A 20,213-nucleotide genomic window follows, 5' to 3' on the forward strand; every position below is an offset into this window, starting at 1 on the left:
TGAAAGTATGTTAATTATCTTACTAAATATACTTACCTTTTCTGCTGATATGAACTGAGTCCAAGTGTTGTCTCGGTCTGTAAAAGGAATAAAATAATGATTAAACTGAAGTCAAATATTTATACTACAGACATATGGAATATCCAAAATATTCTATTTTAGTTTCAACATTCATTTTATACCCACTTGGATTTTAAGGTTAAACCGGTCTCCAAATCACATACAATGACTAGATCAAATTGTAAACACACATGAAGTAACAGAAAGTAATGCGATGGATTTTTAAAAGTGTGCCAAACCGACACATCCTGAGAACAGCCCCTTTGACAATCACTTTGTGAGGCTGCTGTGCCTCGGACTGTTCCCTGCTCACTAACTGCTTGCCAGGTGCTGGTGGTAATGATTCCCACTGTCATGGAACTCAAGGTACAGTGGGTGGTGTGTGTGAGGGAGATAGTCATTAAAAAATACATATTTATATACTGAAATAGGATTATCAAAATATTGAAAAGGTGCTGTGAACAGGAATAAATAGTTGCCATACTTAAATACATCATGAAGGAAGGCCTGTCTGAAGAGACAATATTTACATAAAAACCTGAAGGATTAAAAAAAGCAGTGTGGCAGTGGGATGGGTGGTGGTAGAGAAAACAGCACATGTGAAGGCCCTCATAGAGAGCAGAGGTTGGTATGTTCAAGAAACAGATGGCAGGTCTCTCTGCTGGAGCTGGGAGAGAAGGAGAAAATGAGACTGGAGGGCTAAGCAGAGGCCAGATAATGCTCTGCCTTGTAAGGAAGTCATGGGAAGAAGTTTGGTCTACTTTAGGTTTTGAAGATAAGGAAGATAAGAAAAAGTAGGAAGTTGGAGGCAACAGCTGTATTTCAGGTGATGAAGAAAAGGAAGTTCTTACTGATGTATGAGAAAATGCCAACACTATAAGGAATACCATCAGTGAACTTATCCCAAAAGGTTATCCGCTACATCAAAATGAGAAAAAACAGCATTATTTTTTCCCAATAATATATGTTATTTTGAAATAGTATTTTGGAGACTGTTTATGCAGAAAATGTGGCAGATGTAGAAAACTGTCCTAATTTTTTCAAGGTGCATACTAGGTAAAGTGTAACGGTGTGCTTAATTTTCTTTGAGATGTCTTGGCAAAATAATTTGTGTGTGTGGGGAGGTGTATGGATAAAGCAAACACAGCAAAATGGTAATAACCGTTGAGTCTGGGTGGTAAATGAGTTGGTATTGGTTGAGCTCTTCTATTTTCTGTAAAGAAAAATTTCTTTAACTTTTTATTATGAAAATTACATCTATTCCCCATGCAATGGGAGAAAATATTTATAAATCAAATATCTGATGAGATTAATATCTAGAATATATCAAGAACTCCTGCAACTCAATAACAGAAAAACAATCAAACTAAAAGGTGGGCAAAGGACTCAAACATTTCTCCAAAGAAGACACACAAATGGCCAGTAGGCACTTAAAAAGATGCTCAACATCACTAACCATTAGGGAAATGCAAATCAAAACCACAATGATACCACTTCATACCTGTTTGGATGACTACTATTTAAAATTTTAAAAAGAAAATAAGGATCTTTGGCAAGGATGTGGTGAAACTGGAACCTTTGTGCACTGTTAGTGTGAATATTAAAATGGTGTAGCCACTATGGAAAACAGTATTGTGGTTCCCCAAAAAAATTAAACATAGAATTCCCATACGACCAGCAATCCCACTTCTGTGTATATACCCAAAAGAACTGAAAACAGGGGCTCAAAAAGATACTGTATGAACCCACATTCACAGCAGTATTATTCACAACCGTTAAGGGGTAGAAGCAACCCAGATGCCCATTGACATGTGAACAGATAAACAAAATGTGATTTATACATACAAGGGAATATGATCCAGTCTTAAAAAGGAAGAAAATTCTGACACATGCTACAACAATGTAAAAGCGTTCCTATTTCTCCACATCCTCTCCAGCATCTGTCGTTTCCTGACTTTTTAATGATTGCCATTCTAACTAGGGTGAGATGGTATCTCATTGTGGTTTTGATTTGCATTTCTCTAACGACCAGTGATGATGAGCTTTTTTTCTTATGTTTGTTGGCTACATAAATGTCATTACTTCTGAGGCCTCTGTTCTGTTCTGTTGGTCTACATACCTGTTTTGGTACCAGTACCATGTTGTTTTGGTTACTATAGCCTTGCAGTATAGTTTGAAGCCAATTTCTTACAAAGTTAAACATACACTACCATATGACCAAATCACTCCACTCCTAGATATATGCCCAAGAGAAACAAAAGCATTTGTCCGTACAATGAATGGCTTGTACATAAATGTTCATAGCAGCTTTGTTACAGCTCAGTATTGGAACAGCCCAAATTTCCACCAGCCCAAACTTCCACGTACCCAGGCGAACAGACACGAGTTGTGTTATATCCGTACAATGGAATACTACTCAGCAATAAAAATAAGCTATTGATACACAAAACAACACGGATTAATCTCAAAATAATTATGCTGAGTGGAACAACCCAGACCCTCAAAAAAGTACATTCTATATGACTCCATTTATATAAAATGTTTTAAAATGTAAACTTCCTCATAGTGACAGAAAGCAGACTGCTGGTTGCCTAAAGATGAGGAGCGTAAAGGGATTACCAAGGGGCACGAGTAGACTTTTAAGGGTGATATGCATGTCCATTATCTTGATTGTAGTAATAATTTCACAGGTACATAAATATGCCAAACTTTTAAAATTACATAATTTAAACACATGCAGTTTATTATATGTCATTTATACATCAATAATGGTTATGACAGAATTCTAGAGCATGAGAAGCTGTGGTCTCACATGAAGTCTACAGAAAAGGAACTCAGGAAGTATATCATTCATGTGCACTTTTTTGAGGAGAAAAAAATTATCATGAAGACAGAATCTGATCACTGAAATTACTCATACGAAGACTCACAAATGAGGAAGCTGTCTTGTGAAAGATAAGCAGATACTCAATGCAAAGGATCTGTGGAAATAAAGTTAGAAAAGCAGAAAATAAATATTGTTTTTGAAGTATATGCCACAAAACAGAAAAATAATCATTTAACTGTAATAAACAAGAATAAAAATCTCAGAACATGCCAACACATCCTTAAGTGTTATGAGAATAAGGAAAATCACAATAGACACTATTTTGTTTCTGAAGCAATTTGAGAAATAAAGGCATAAACATATCTTAAAAGTGTATCTGAAAATTGAGCCCCATTATCAAGAGATTAAAAACAAAACAAAAACCAATATGAATGCATAAAAAGCAGATGGAAAAGATTAAACACATCTACAGTGAGACTAAAGATAAACTCAACTGTTTATATAAAGACAAAAGGATTGCATCAAACACCTGGAACCCAACTATAACAACTTAATATAAAATGCAGAAATGTCAAAGGTCAGAGAATGGGCAAAAATAAACACTGAATAAGGATAAAAACAGGCAAATAAGGATTGCAACATTAATAACTTTACAATGTAAAGATACGTAAAAACTGTTATAATTCAACAGTGAAAAGGAAAAAAGGAAATGGGAAAACCAATGTTGTGACTGAAATGTAAGCAAAGGGCAAGAAGACAATTCACTAAAGAAAAATAAATGGCCAATAACCATATGAAAAAGACGATCAACCTCATTAGACAGTAAAGCAATCTCTAGAGGACAGGGAAATTCCATAGTTTGCCATTTGACTGGCAGGGACCTTTGAACCTCATGAATTCACATCCAGAGATAAGGGTCTATTAAGAGTACTCAGAGCCCTAGAAAATGCCCATGCCATGCATTTTTTTAATCTTCTATCAAATATAAGACACTCCTACAATGTTTCAAAGGTAATTTCACTGAATCACAGAAACTTTAGTGATTCTTAACTCGCTGCAAATTCTCTTCACCACATCTCTTTAGAACAGACAAGATATAACAGGGGTGTTGTTTCACCTCAGGTGTTAAGGAAAATATGTATATGCATGTGAATTTGGAGACACCTTTCCTACCTCCCCACCCCTAAATTCTTTGGTCTTTCGGTACCTTCCCACCCATGCTTCTGTCATACTTAAGGACTTCAGCTTCAACCTTGCTCCTCACTAGGCTGCAGATTCCAAATAATCTGAGCACAGCTTCTCTCAGAATGCACTCCCAACTCCAAATGGGGATATGCGGGAGGAAAATGGACTCTTCTTCCAATCAAATAGACCAGCCTCGGCAAAAATATATGTGATATGCTTTAAAATATTATTAAATTCTTTTATAAAACGAACACATCTGATAATTTTATCCCTGTAACTCAGTGGTTCTCAACTGAGGGCAATTTTGTTTCCCTGGGGACATTTGGCAACGTCCAGAAGCATTTCTCTGTGTGTGGGTTTTTATTAACACCAAAAAAACATGCTGGACAAATTCTAAAAGAGTTAAAAAACTAAGAGGCATTTTTGTTTGTTGCAAATCAGGGGGCCACTAACATTAAGTGTGTAGAGTCCGGCCTGCTGCTAAACACCCGGTAATGCACAGGACACTCTTTCTTCTACCCTACAATCAATTATCTGGTCCAAAACGTAAACAGGCCAAGACTGAACATTGTACTACAACCTCAATTTTATAGAGATATCAATAATTTAGATGTTCATTTGTAATAACATCTCCTTGCCTTTTAATTCAAAGTGCATTACTGTCTTAACAACTGTGTTTGTATTTCCAGTGGTCCTTGCAGTTCTTAACACACTGGAGATAAATACAGAATTCATTTTACAGATAAAGAAACGAAGCCTCTAAATGTTTTAAATTAGCAAATGGTAAGAGTTAGAATTCAAATCCTTCGATCTGGTCTAGTACTGCATTCATATAGTAACATACCCTTGACAGAACTGCATATGCCTAAAACTAACTTTTAGCTTACATGAGCTGAAGTTGGCTATATTATTGCTAACAAATTTTAAGATGGCCGTACTTTTATACTGCATTATTGTTAAACAGAAGATTTAATCTTGCTAGAAAAATAAAATGAAACTCACTTCAGAATGAGGTACATGGCAGTTATGTACACGGCATGGATGCTTAGAAATAAGACAAGGTCTGCACACCCTAGAATTTAAGCTTCTTGATGGTACAGGCAGCACACGCACACAAACCCGTGGTACCAGGAAGCCACACCAGGCACCATGTGAGTATTACTTACATACTGGGCAGCTTTCCCCAGGGATATACCTGGGAGCCAGTTTCCTTGCAGGTGATGAGACTATGCTTCTCTGTCATCTTTAGAGATAAAATTACATACTTCTTCCAGGACTGGGTTGGGGGAAGGTAGAGGATGAGGTCTGCTTTTGATTATGAAGATCTCAACATGTAATCCTACTTCTCATCAACCCAATCTCCCCCACAAAGTTCTCTGCAAATGATCTCATAGTGAAAATGGATGACATCTGTGAGGGAGTTTTAAGAATTTTTGACTCACAAAAGGGGTCTTTCCTGACTTTCTAATTGTTTTGCTTCCTGTGCTTCTCTGTGTGTATGTATTTTTAACATGAATTTTCACTGAGATAACTGTAGATTCATATGCAGTTGCAAGAAACAGTAAAAAGAGCTATATTTTAACTCAGTTTCCCCATTGTATGATTCTGCAAACACTATGGCATAATATCACAAGTAGCACAGTGACACTGGTACGATCCATCTGCCTTGTTCAGAAGGTCTCAGTTTTGTATGTCCTCATTTGTGTTTGTTCATGTATTTAGTTCTACACAATTTTCTCTGCTGTGTAGGTTCATGAACACCAGTCAAGACACAGAACAGTGTCAGCACCCTGAGGATCCAGTGTGTCGCTTTTATAATCACACTCATCTTCCTCCTGCCCTCCTCCCCAAGCCCTGGCAACCATTCCTCTATTATTCATGACTAAAATTTTTTTCATTTTAAAAAGGTCATATAAATGAAATCATGCAAATGTAATCTTTTGGAGTTGGCTTTTTTCACTCAGCGTAATTCTCTGGAGACTTACCCAGGTTGTTGTGTATGCCAACACTTCATTCCTTTTTATTGCTGAGTTGTATTCCATGGTATGAACGTATCACTGTTTAACAGTACATCTACTGAAATACATCTGGGTTGTTTCCAGTTTGGGGCTATTATAAACAGAGCTGCTATGAACATTTATATACATGTTTTAGTGCAAATATAAATTTTCATTTCTTTGGGAGAACCCCCAAGAGTGCAATTAGTAGGTCAATTGTAGTAACCGCATATTTAGATTTATATGAAACTGCCAAACTGTTTTTTCCAGAGTAGCTGTTATCACTCACATACCCACTAGCAATGCATGCATGATCCAGTTTCTCCACATCCTTGCCAGTATTTGGTGTTGTCACTGTTTTGTGTTTTGGGTTTTAATTTGCATTGCCTGGTGGCTAATGATGTTGAACAGGTTTTCATGACCTTTTTACCATCTGTATTTCCCCTTCAGGGAAATGTGTGCTCATGTCTTTTCCCTGTTTCCTTTATTTTTATACTATTGAGTTTCAAGAGTTCTTTCTATATTCCAGAAACTAGGTCCATTGTCAGATATGTGACTTGCAAATATTTTCTCCTAGTCTATATTTATCTTTACATCTTCACATGGTCTTTTGCAGAGAAAGGTTCTGTTTGTTTTTGTGAGACCAGTCTGGCTCTGTTGCCCAGGCTGGAGTGCAGTGGTGTGATCATGGCTCACTGCAGCCTTGATGTCCCAGGCTCAAACGATTCTCTGCTTCTGACTCCTGAGTAGCTGGGACTACAGGTGCACACCACCACACCTGGCCAATTTTTTATTTATTTTATTTACTTACTTTTTATTTTACTAAAGACAAGGTCTCACTATGTTGCCTAAGCTGGTCTTAATTAAACTGCTGGGCTCAAGGGATTCTCTTCCCTTGGCCTCCCAAAGTGCTGGAATTACAGGCATGAGGTACTGCGTCTGGCCCAGAGCAAGTTTTAAATTCATCAATCTTTCCTTTATGCATTGCACATCTGGTATTAATTCTTTGGTGTCAAGAACTCTTTGCCTAGCCCTGTAAGCTGAAGCTTTACTCCTAGTTTTATTCTCCCTAAAGGTTTTATTATAGTTTTACATTAAGTCCATGATCCATTTTGAGTTAGTTTTTGTTTAAGGTGTGAGATCTTTCTACATTCAGACTTTCCATACCATTTTAGTATTCTGTGGTATTCTTTATTCCTAGTTTTTAAGGCTGTTTCTTATTTTATTTTAATAAAATAAAATTTTGCCTGTCGCCCAGGCTGGAATGCAGTGGCACGATCTCAACTCACTGCAACCTCTGCCTCCCGAGATCAAGCAATTCTCCTGCCTCAGCCTCCCAAGTAGCTGGGACTACAGGCATGTGCCAGCATGCCCAGCTAATTTTTTAAAATTTTTAGTAGAGATGGAGTTTCACCATGTTGGTCAGGCTGGTCTCGAACTCCTGACCTCAAATGATCCGCCCGCCTTGGCCTCCCAAAGTGCTGGGATTATAGGCGTGGGCCACGGCACCCAGCCTTAAGGCTGTTTCTGAACCCGCTATTTATTCTTCTTTTGTACCACTTATTGTGCCACAACAGAGGGCAGGAAATAGTAGTAAAGGGAGAATCAAAACGGGGGATGAAGTGGGGAGCAGATATTTCTGAGAAGACTCAAAATTTAAAGTAGAAAATAAAAACCTGTGTTCAAACACCAGCTCTGCCCTCACTAGCCAAATACCCTTGGGGAAAGTCTGTAAAAGCAGCATTCTGCCAACTACAAGGAGCTGCAGAGCTGTCGGCCTCTGATGATGGCTTTCTAGTGTCCCACCTACTTCTCTCTTCAGCCACAGGTAATCAACTTGACATGACACGAAGTGGCTGTTTTGAGTACAAACTTAGTTGTAATATTGTAAAACTGATAATGTAGAATGAGAAATCTAGCTTTGTTTGCAGAGAGAAAAATAACTGAAAAAAAAAAAAAAAAAGCACTACCTTGTAGTACATTTAGGTAGTGGGATACAAGGGTAATGACCCCTGCTATTGCAGAGCGGTTAAAAACTTAGACTTCAGAGTCAAATGCTTGGTTTTCAATTCTAGCTTTATCACTTAATAATCATTTATTTGGTTAGGTTAAACTCTCTGCACTTTAATATGCTCACCTGTAAAATGATCATAAAATGAATACCATCTCGTGTATTTAAGAATTTAGAAGAGTACCTGACACTTGTCAATACCCAATAAATATTACTTATATTTATTATTTTTTCACATTTTTCAAATTTTCTACAACCATGTATTTCTTTCATAATAGAAGTCCTTTAATTTAAAACGAAAGATGAGTACTTCTAGGCCTCCGTACAAGTCAAAATCACAGCTCCTTCTCCATTTCCTTTTCTCCTAGGAGAACATTAAAGCCCATTTCCAAGACAATTTAGAAAAGAAGTTGGTAATCTACAGCCCATAAGCCAAATCCAGTCTTCTGCCAGCTTTTGCAAATAAAGTTTTATGCCCATTTCTCACATACTGTTAAGGCAGCTTTCACACTACGATGACCAAAGTTGAATAGTTGTGATAGAGACCATTCGCGACACAAACCCTGAAGTCGTTAATATCTGGCCCTTTACCGAAAAAGTTTGCCAACATCTGGCTTAGATCATCATAAATAATGCCACAATATCTTATTTCCAGAATCATTATGTCCCTACATAAGAAAATCTGTGACCTAAAAATCTAAGGCAATCTGGCATAACATCTGCTCAAGAAAAACACAGACAACGTACAGTCCCACTAGTGAACTGCAGTACAATTCTGATGCTAACCATCTGCATTAGTCTGTTCCACACTGCTAATAAAGACATACCCAAGACTGGGTAATTAATTCATAAAGAAAAGAGGTTTAACTGACTCACAGCTCTGAGGGCTTGGGAGGTCTCAGAAAACTAACAATCATGGCGGATGGAGAAGCAAACATATTCTTCACATGGCAGCAGCAAGAAGTGCTGAGCAAAGGGGGAAAAGCCCCTTATAAAACCACCAGATCTCATGAGAACTCACTATCACAAGAACAGCATGGGAGTAACCGCCGCCATGATTACCTCCCAGCAGGTTCTAGCAAGCTTCAGTATCCAGAGTTTCATCAGGTAGGTATGGCTGATTTCAATCACTGACCATCATGTGACCCAACTCACTTTCCAGCTTCCCTAGAGGAGGGTGGGTTGGCTCAAAGCCCAACCCTCTAATCACATGATTGGTTTTTTCTTTTTCTTTTTTTTTTTTTCCTTGAGACAGAATCTTGCTCTGTCACTGAGGCTGGAGTGCAGTGGCACGATCTCGGCTCACTACAACCTCTACCTCCCGGGTTCAAGCAATTCTGTGTCAGGCTCCCGAGTAGCTGGGACTACAGGTACATGCCACCATGCCTGGCTAATTTTTGTATTTTTAGTAGACACGGGTTTTCGCCATGTTGGTCAGGCTGGTCTCGAACTCCTGACCACAGGTGATCCACCGGCCTCAGCCTCCCAAAGTGTTGGGATTACAGGTGTGAGCCACTGCGCCCGGCCAACCTGGTTGGTTTTTCTGATGACCAACCCCCATCTTGAGTATTCTCATTAGTTATAAACTCAGATGTGATCCAAGGGAGTCATGAATAACAAAGACACTCTTATTATTAAGGAAATTCCAAGATTTAGAGCATCTCCAGGACCAGAGACAAAGACCAGATTACTGCACAACTAGCTATAAAATCTTGCCAAGAAAAACAAGTGAATTTAAACTTAATCAAGACTCTAGATTTAGCTAATAGTTTACAGAAAATTCACACCGTAAGTGAATGTTAAATGACACCAAGAGGATGAAAATAACCAAACCTAGAATGTAGGAAATCCTATAGACAAATAAGCCAATTTCATTAACAACAACAACACAACAACAACAACAAAACAACAACAAAAAGGCAGGTGGGGGAAACAGCATAAAGGAGACTTAGGAGACACAGCAACCAAATGCAATGTGTAGACCCTGTCTCGATCCTGTTTTGGACAAACCAAATGCAAAAAGGCATTTCTGAAGCAGTGGAAGAAAACTGAACACAGACCAACCAAGTCTGATACGATATCAAGCATTCTGGTTATCTACTGCTGCATAATAAACCAGTCTAAGGTTTAGTGGCTTAAAACAACAATTTATTCTCACTTAATATCTCTTTTGTATTGCAGTTACATGTGATTTCAGGCAGCATTTATCTGAAAGTTCAAATGTGTTGGTTGTCTAAGATGGCTCATTCACGTGATGGGAAAGTGATGCTGGCTGTCAGCTGGGAGCTCAGCTGGGACTGCTGACCAGAAGACTACATGTGGCCTTTCCATGTGGCTTAAGTTTCTCACATCATGGTGATTCACTTCCCAAAAGAAATGTTCCAAAACTGACAGACCCAGGTAGAAGTTGTCAAGCTTCATATGATTTGGCCTTATTGGTTCCAAAATGTTCTGCCACACTGCATTAGTCAAAACATTATTATTACTGTTCTATAGAGTATACATTCATTTAGTTACCCACACACTTAAACATTTTTAATGTTCTTTATTCCTTTGCATTTCTGAGCTTCTAAAATCATTTACCTTCAGCCTAAAGACTGTATTATTTCCTTTGGCACAAATTTTCTGGTGATAAATTCTCTCCATTTTTATCTATTTTAAAATGTCTATTTCACTTTCATTTGTAAAGGATATTTTCATTGGGTATAGAATTCTAGTTTGGCAAATTTTTTCAGTAAATTTTATTATATATTATTTTTGCCTCTCATTGTTTCAGTTTATAAGTCAGCTGTCAGGCTAATTCTACCTTCTTTGAAGGTCTCTCTTTTTCTCCAGTTGCTTTTAGAATGTATCTCTTTGGCTTTGACTTTTCTTTTTTTTTTTTGAGATGGAGTTTCACCTTTGTTGCCCAGGCCGGAGTGCAATGGCACGATCTTGGCTCACTGCAACCTCCGTCTCCCGGGTTCAAGCGATACTCCTGCCTTAGCCTCCTGAGTAGCTGGGATTACAGGCATGTGCCACCATGCCTGGCTACTTTTGTATTTTTAGTAGAGACAGGGTTTCACCATATCGGTCAGGCTTGCCTCGAACTCCTGACCTCAAGTGATCCACCCACCTCAGCCTCCCAAAGTACTGGGATTACAGGTGTGAACTACTGCGCCCAGCCTGGCTTTGATTTTCAATATTTTTTCTATGAACTGCTCAGATCTCCCTACAAGGAAGAACTTGGCATTCAGTTGTGAAAAACACTGTTGGCTACCAGCCTCCACCTATATCCTCTGGGATCAACTGTGGCATTTAAGGTAAGGTCACGTTCTTCTTGGGCTCCTCCCAGACAATGAATGAGCACAGCAGGTGTACTAGGGCCTGGCCAACTCTACCCAGTGCAGGATGCTTCCAATGGGCAATCTTTGCTCCAGAGCTCCCCACTGGGTTGGCTGAGATTCTGCATCACAGTCTGAGACTCTCCTTGCCCAATCCTGCTTTCTTTAGCTTATTTTTCACAGGCAGTAGCCCTCAATCTCTTGCACTCCTAACTCTGTCTCAGGATCTTGTTGAGAACTCAAACTGACATGTGATAAAGGCTATCTTGGGTGGGGGTGGCAAAGTGGGCAGTGAAGAAACAATCGTATCTAACCGTGAAATATTGAAGGTTATATTTCTGAGATGAGGAAAGTGTCAAAGAGGACTACTAAATAGCACTACATTAACATCATACTGGCTGTAGCTAGTAAAGTTAAGGTAAGAAAAATAAAAGGTAGAATGTGTGACAGTTGATTTTGAGTGTCAAACTGAAGAAATGTCATCAAGCTCAGATTATGATAGTTTATGGAGGTCGTTCAAAAGCATCTAGAGCTAAGTTATTAGAATCAATAAGTAATTTAGCAAGTTTTCAGGATACACAGTAAATATATTAAAAGCAACCACATTTCTACATTTTATGTTGAGTCGTATGAAATTGCCACTTTTATAGATCAATAAAGGCTGGGCATCAGCAATATGCTTCAACCTAATAATCACAAAAAGCGAACATTTTGAAAAGATGTCACTTTGGTATTAAAAAAATACCAAAGCCCCAGAAATAAATCTATTGAAAGATGTTCAAGGTCTTTATGCAGAATATAAAATTATGAGATAAAGAAGACCTAAATAAGTTGAAAAATATACTGTCTCAGACTGTCAGACTGAATACTGAAAATTCTGAAAGATTTTTAATTCTTGCCAAATTGATCTTCAGATTCTGAGTGACACTAATAAAAAATCCCAATTGTGTGTGTGTGTGTGTAAAGCTAATTGAAAAGATACATATGGAAGGCAAAGAACTGAGAATAACCAAGACATTACTGAGGAGAACAACAAAGTGTCAGGATTTGTTCTACCAAATATCAAAACTTTAAAAACTATAGTCATTAAAACAGTGACCCTGGTATTAGGATAAACAAATAAGCCAAAGAAATCCAATACAGTGCCCAGAAACAGGCTCACACATATATGGACACTTGATTTATGAATAAGGTGTCACAGGGAAAGAAAACATTGGGAAACAGTCAATAAAGGATGCTGAGACAATCAAATACAAGAAATAAAATCTTGATCTCACATCAATAACAAAAATTTATTCCAGACAGAATTTGAGCTAACTGTGAAAGGCAAAACAGTAAAATTCTAGAATACAGGAGAATATCTTCACGACCTTGGGATAGAAAAACATTGAACAAGATACAAAATAAAAAGTATTAACCATAATGGAAAATACTGACAGACTGAACTTCATTAAAATTAAGAATTTCTGTTCACTAAAAGTCACCATTACATAAGCCAAAACGGCAATCCATCCAGTGAGAGAAGCTATTTTCAATATATGTAACCAATAAAGAACTCATGTAATGGAACTGATTTTTGTTACTGGTGTGAGGTTACGGCTCCAGTAAAGAGCTTGTATTCAGAACTTATAAAGAACCTCTACAAAACAATGGGAAAAAAGACATGCAAACCAACAGCAAAATGGGTAAAAGACTTAATGGATGTCACAAAGGAAGATATCCAAATGGCCAAGTAAACATGAAAAGTTGCTCAGCTTTATGAGAAATCAGGAAACGAAAATAAAATGGAAATTACAGATCATTAGCCATTCTCCAGAATAGAAGTAGGGAAGGAAGAAAACACTTTATAAAGTTGTTGCAGAGGAATTCCTGATGACGGGTTTGCAAACTAAAACCACCACTTTGGAAAACTATATGCATTATCTATTAAAATTGAAGATACACATACTCTATGACAGTGGTCCCCAACCTTTCTGGCACCAGGGACCGGTTTCATGGAAGACAATTTTTCCATGGATGGGGGGTTAGCGGGATGGTTTCGGAATAAAACTGTTCCACCTGAAATCATCAGGCACTAGTTAGATTCTCCTAAGGCACGCGCACAACCTAGATCTCTCATGTGCAGTTCACAATAGGGTTTGCACTCCTATGAGAATCTAATGCCACCGCTGATCTGACAGGAGGCAGAGCTCAGGAGGTAATGTTCACTTGTTCACTCACCACCTGCTGTGCAGCCCCATTCCTAACAGGCCACAGACCGGTATTGGTCCATGGCATGGGGGTTAGGGATCCCTACTCTATCACCCAACAACTGCATTCTAATCCCTCAGAAAAAAATCATTTGAACACATATATTATGTTCACCAAGAGACAGCATTATTCTTAATAGCAAAAAACAAGAAGCAACCAAAATACACATAAACAGCAGAAATAATACATAAATTGGGGCATATCCATACAATGCAACATTATTCAGCAATGAAAATGAAGTAACTACAGTTACACTGAACACATAATGCTGTGAATCTTAGAAACGTAATGCTGAGAAAAAGGAGCCAGAAAAAAAAAATACAAACTGTATGAACTTCAAAAAATATGTGACCCTGTAGTATTTAGAGATATACACTCAGATGTTAAAATTACAGGGAAAGGCAATTATTATAAAATTCAGGAAAATGGCTAACTTTATGGGTAGTAACTAGGAGAGAGCTTGAGGGGAAACTTTGGAGGGTACTGGCCTGTTTTTAGTTTTTAATCTGGATGGTGGTTACACAGGCGTTTGCCTTGCATTCCCTCCCCAAATTTAAGCATCTATATGTAAATTATATCTCACAATAAACACTTTAAAGAAAAAAAAAATGAATCAAAATCGTATACTCTTGGCAAGAAGGCTCAATATAGATTCTCTAATTAAGTGGTTAGAATTCCATTTATAAAACATGGCTTTTGCCGGGCACAGTGGCTCACACCTGTAATCCCAGCATTCTGGGAGGCCAAAGCAGGTGGATCACTTGGGGTCAGGAGTTCGAGACCAACCTGGCCAACATGGTGAAACTCTGTCTCTACTAAAACTACAAAAGTTAGCTGGGTGTTGTGGCACACGCCTGTAATCCTGGTGGCTGAGGCAAGAGAACTGCTGGAACCCAGGAGGCAGAGGCTGCAATGAGCTGAGATTGCCCACTGCACTCCAGCCTGGGTGACAGAGCGAGACTCCATCTCAAAAAAAGTAAATAAATAAAAATAAAATAAAATAGGACTTTAAGTTTTAAAAGACAAAATTCTGCCAGGCATAGTGGCTCAGGTCTATAATCCTAGCATTTTGGGAGGCTGAGATGGGAGGACTGCTTGAGCCCAGGAGTTTGAGATCAGCCTGGGCAACATAGTGAGACCCTACCTCTATAAAAAATTAATAATTAGCCAGATGTGGTGGCATGTGCCTGTAGTACCTGCTACTTGAGAGGCTGAGGGGGGATGGTCACTTGAACCTGGGAGGTTGAGACAACAGTGAGCCATGATTGTGCCACTGGCCTCCAGCATGGGTAACAGAGCAAGACACTGTCTTTAAAAATAAAAAATAAAAAAAAAAAATTCTGTTTGTGTTTTCAACTCACAAACATTCTAGAGCTTGCTTTCCAAAATTTTAAAATTCTTTTTATTATTCTGGCAGAATTCTGTTTATTATAGTGAAAAAAATACAGAGCTAGCTTTTTTCCTGAGCTTTATCTTCATATAAAAAAGTTAGATTAGGCCGGGCGCGGTGGCTCACGCCTGTAATCCCCACACTTGGGGAGGCTGAGACAGGCGGATCACGAGGTCAGGAGATCGAGACCATCCTGGCTAACATGGTGAAACCCCGTCTCTACTAAAAATACAAAAAATTAGTCGGGCGTGGTAGTGGGTACCTGTAGTCTCAGCTACTCAGGAGGCTGAGGCAGGAGAATGGCGTGAACCCGAGAGGCAGAGCTTGCAGTGAGCTGAGATTGCGCCACCGCGCTCCAGCCTGCATGACAGAGCGAGACCCCATCTCAAAAAAAAAAAAAAAAAGTTAGATTAGAGGCCGAGCATGGTGACTCACATCTGTAATCCCAGCACTTTGGGAGACCAAGGCAAGCAGATGGCTTGAGGCTAGGAATTCAAGGCCAGCCTGGGCAACATAGACCTCTGCCTCTATAAAAAATACAAAAAATTAGATGGGTATGGTGGCATGTGCCTGTAGTCCCAGCTACTCTGGAGTCTGAGGCGGGAGGTTCACTTGGGCCCGGGAGGTCAAGGTTGCAGTGAGCTGTCATTGCGCCACTGCAAACCAGCCTGGGCAATAGAGTGAGACCCTGTCTCTATGACCTGTGTGGTCAGTCAGCTGTGGAGCTCCATATGCTGGCCAAGCTCTGATGTGCTCTGTGGACCTCCAAGGTCAGGACGTGGGGGTCCACTGGCCCTGTGAGGACAGGCATGCATTCTTTACCCCAGCTCAGCCACCATCTCCCTGCCTGTGGTACACCTGGCCCCTGTCCCTACCACATCCTACCACCTGTACAATGGGACCCTCGGGTACCGTGCCATCCATTGCTGGTGAGGCCCAGGTGAGTTCATTCCTGTAATGCCCTTAGGAAAGTACCTGTCACCAGAAATTTTTAAAGCTCTCAAGGTGATTCCAATGCGGAGCTGGGGCTGAGATGCTCCAGGTTTTGAGGGCTTTGTCCAAGGGCGTGAACCTCTTAGAGGAGGAATGGCTGGGCAATAATGGGGGCTTTGCCCACCACTTTAGCTCAGGACTCTCAACACCCCTTTTAAAATGAGGTGCAAAGTAAATTTAAGGGACTTGAACTCAGGGAACACTTTTTTGTAGTTGTTGATACAGGATCTCACTCTGCTGCCCAGGCTGGAGTACAGTGGCACAATCACAGCTCACTGCAGTCTCGACCTCCCAGGCTCAAGTGATCCTCCTGCCTCAGCCACCAGAGTAGCTGGGACCACAGGTGTGTGCCAACACGCCTGGCTAATTTTTTGTATTTTTTTGTAGAGACAAGGTTTCCCTACATTTCCCAGGCTGGTCTTGAACTCCTGGACTCAAGCGAGTCCATCTCAGCCTCCCAAGGTGTTGGGATTACAGGCGTGGACCACCGCGTCCACCCCCGCCTCTATTTTTTTTAAAAAGAAAGTTTGATTAGGAAGCAGATTCAGGTTTATTAAATTATGCTTGTAAATGAAAGAATCTTTTGTTATTCCATTTTATAATCTTTCAAAGGAATAGGTTAGAAGAGCCAACCATTCTGATCAGTTAGGATGGGAATGATGGTTTGAGATACCTGACCAGGGCATCCTGTGTTTATAGCCTTAATGTGGATTTCTTCTGTTGAGATGCAGATTCCTCAGAGTCTGTGTCATCTTAGGAACTGTCTGATCTTTATGTATTCTGGATGCTAAATCTTAGTCCAGCCAAACAGGAATGACAATGGCCAAAGCATCAACTATAGAAAACATGATCTATGGGGGTTATAATTTCTATTCATAACAAGTGCGAACCCATGGAATATCTGAGAGCACTGCACATGCACCGTGCCGTGGAGAGTTCTGAAATTAGACATGGTGAGTATGGTACTTACTGGACACTGAATTCCTGCTCTAGCAATTGAGTACTAAAGAATAAATTATTTAACTTCCATAAACCTAATTTTCCTTATCTAAAAATAAAGAAAACAAGTCTAATCTTTTTGGCAATTTTTAAAATTTATTTTTTACTGATTTCTTATCAGTTGATTTTTGAGGATTAAAAAAATTACTATGAGTTGGCCGGACGTGGTGGCTCACACTTGTAATCCTAGCACTTTGGGAGGCCGAGGCGGGCGGATCATGAGGTCAGGAGATTGAGACCATCCTAGCTAACATGGTGAAACCCCGTCTGTACTAAAAATACCAAAAAAATTAGCTGGGCATGGTGGTGGGCGCCAGTAGTCCCAGCTACTTGGGAGGCCTTGGCAGGAGAATGGTGTGAACCCAGGAGGCAGAGCTTGTGGTGAGCCAAGATCGCACCACTACACTCCAGCCTGGGTGACAGCGCCAGACCCCGTCTCAAAAAAAAAAAAAAAAAAAATTACTATGAGCCAAGCCACATGAATGTACATGAATTGCAGATCTAAGAAGGAATGTTCTTGGGCAAAATTCACATTTTAAATAATGTAAAACAAGGTTGTTGCTTTGACACTCTCCCTGCTTTAGCTTAAATTTAAATTAGAGAAAGGGTATATATTCTGCCATAGAAATGCTACATGTATATTTTTCTGTTCTAATCATAGCATAAGAAATCAGGAGTTATTTAAAATCGTTAAACCTATTGATAAATTATAGTCAGAAAAAGATAACATTATGTCAAAATAAAAATTGTTTCTGAGAAACACTCTTCAACATTAAAATGAACAATTTTACATCTATTCAAAAGGGTCTTATATTCAGCTATTTAGGGGCCATATACTATATTATATAGCATCTCAATATCAGACATTCTGTAGGAGTCTTAGGTTTTTTGTGGCTTAAGTAACCAATTGATACTACTTGCCCTCAACACTTCACTAGACCAAATTTACCTTTGCCACAGAATTCTGAGATCTCACCCAAGCTCCTGTCCAAGCATCTGAGCAGATCCAAAGACTATTAGTGAATCACATCCCAGTTCACAAGCTTTTCCATAACCAACTCCATCTAGATACAGATTAGCAGCCTCCCTCAGCAAAAATACAAATCATGCTCCAGAATTTTTAGAATGGATTATCAACCTGCAACCTAGATGTCCAGTTCCTAACAGACACAAATCCTTCCTCAATCAATAAAGAGCAACCACAGTTAGGGAATTTTCCAGAAATTCAGTCCTGATTTGCCTGCCATCCAGATCCTATAAACAACCACCTAAAGGGAGATATTTAAAACATTTGTTCTCATAGGTTCTCCAAGTTCTCACCTTGAAACAGATTAAAGAACTAGAAAAAAGAGACTTAAGATCATTTTTTAGTAGGAAGGCTTTATAAAATTAGAGCTCATTATGTTCAGTTTTTATTCAGTTTTAAAATATACAAAGCTGACTCTAGGCAAATACTATGCAACCACTCTCTATTATATTTCTCAACACCTCTTACGTAAAGAATGATAAATTTATTAAAAAATTTAGAAGCAAGAGAAGTTTGTCTTCCAAAAGACTTACTAGCTTCATTGCCAGAGAAAAAGATTCTTAAAATCTATCACTTTTTTTCTCACTCTCTTCATCTGGTTTAATGTATAAAATGTAATCTAAATTTATGCTAAAATGCAAATAAAAATCTTGTTCCATGTCCCTAGTATAATTATTTTCTCTATTGTCTTGATTTAATTTTAATTTTTACTTTCCTGCCTTTATTATAAACTACAGGAAATATTTTTCCAAAATTATTTAGGCCACTTACTTATAAATAAATTAAAAATACTACAGGTAGTATTACGTAATAAAGAGACTAACAATCACATCTAGAAAGAGAACACTGGGATTCTCGTGCCAGTGCCAGTACCACAAAGTCATGGGATCTTGATCACCTTTCCTAACCTAAGCATTGTTTTCCCTTGAATATAAAACTAATTAAAAAATTATCAGTCATGCTGGCAAACAGCATGTTACTTGAAAAAAAAAGTTATCATTACAAAGTTATTAAGGACAAGCACAGAATATAATAAAAGTTTGTAAGAAAGGAGAAAACACCTAGCCATAAGAAATCAGAGGGTTAGTTAAGATGGCATTTACTCTCTCTTTCAGCTCTGAAATTCTCAAACTGATTTTTAGCTGGGAAGCCTGAAATAGGCTTCATGGTGATATGTGAACTAGGTCTGAAAGGAAGGACAAGATATTTATTGTATTATACTTTCAAATTTTATGTATATTTAATGATGTGACTTAGGATGGCAAGTAGAAGTACAGTATAGGTAAAATCTATAGTACTTATTCTCTCTAGAGAGGTTCTCTTCTAGATAAATATTTTGAGATCTTCCATCTGAATTCACACTCAGAGAACCCCTGCTCCTGATCTGAAGAGAACCCCAGGTCCTGATCTGAACCCTTCCCCTCAGATCTACAGGCACAAACACTTGCCACAGACTGATGATGTACTTATTTACAAGGTTTTAATACCACAATGAGTTTGCATTTTAAAGAAATATTTAATCTAAAAGATAACTCACGTAACTATGGAGGTTTTTATATTACTAAAGACTCTACTGACCTATCTTCAAAGCTCATAAAATATAAATATATTTCAGATAAACCAATTACATTTTTAAAAGAAAAATAACAACCAGATATTATTCAAGGCTTAACAATAACTTTTCTACTTAAAAAAAAATTACCTGTAGTAGCCCTCCATCATCAAAACGCAGTACTTCTATTATGCTCTCTGACTGAATGAATGCTGTGAAGAAAACAAAATATACCATCATTTACAGGAACATAAATTTGATTTTTATAACATCTTTGACCTTAAAGTTAATTAATATAATTTTATATCTAAAAATGGACTGCTTAATGGTGATGGTTAAAAAGAAAAATATGACTAACACTTCAGAATTTTACAAACTAAGAAATACTTTAAAATAAAACAAATAACAAAGTAACTTCAACAATCTACAGGCTATATGCATCAACTTCAAAATATCCATTACTGTTATATTATGAGAAAGCACAAAATAGTCAAATTTAACAAGGTGCAACTAATTATTTTCCCTGATAGATTAATTGAAAATATCAAAAGCATACAGAAAAGATCACTACAGTATTATATTTCCCCCAAGAAATGATC

At 38.4% G+C, this 20,213-nt stretch overlaps 1 protein-coding gene and 1 non-coding gene across 7 annotated transcripts in view; both read right to left on the reverse strand.

Moving 5' to 3' along the window:
* The window catches only part of TMEM131 (transmembrane protein 131), a 241,469-nt gene that overhangs the window by 151,383 nt on the left and 69,873 nt on the right, over nucleotides 1-20,213 (reverse strand). For 4 of the 6 annotated variants that reach the window (XM_063713349.1, XM_024242530.3, XM_054547227.2 and 1 more), the window contains 2 exons: nucleotides 19,765-19,826; nucleotides 37-77 (listed from right to left, as the gene is read on the reverse strand). In XM_063713349.1, coding sequence (XP_063569419.1) covers nucleotides 37-77; nucleotides 19,765-19,826 — 103 coding nt within the window. Of the gene's footprint in view, nucleotides 1-36; nucleotides 78-2,990; nucleotides 3,042-19,764; nucleotides 19,827-20,213 lie in introns of all 6 variants that reach the window. The other 2 variants (XM_024242528.3, XM_024242527.3) reach the window with 1 other exon arrangement.
* Nucleotides 4,425-4,485, reverse strand: LOC112132170 (U7 small nuclear RNA). The gene has a single exon (XR_002913978.1). It is a non-coding gene; the product is annotated as a U7 small nuclear RNA (small nuclear RNA).

Source organism: Pongo abelii, chromosome 12 (genome assembly GCF_028885655.2).
Source record: "Pongo abelii isolate AG06213 chromosome 12, NHGRI_mPonAbe1-v2.0_pri, whole genome shotgun sequence".
Classification (NCBI taxonomy): domain Eukaryota; kingdom Metazoa; phylum Chordata; class Mammalia; order Primates; family Hominidae; genus Pongo; species Pongo abelii.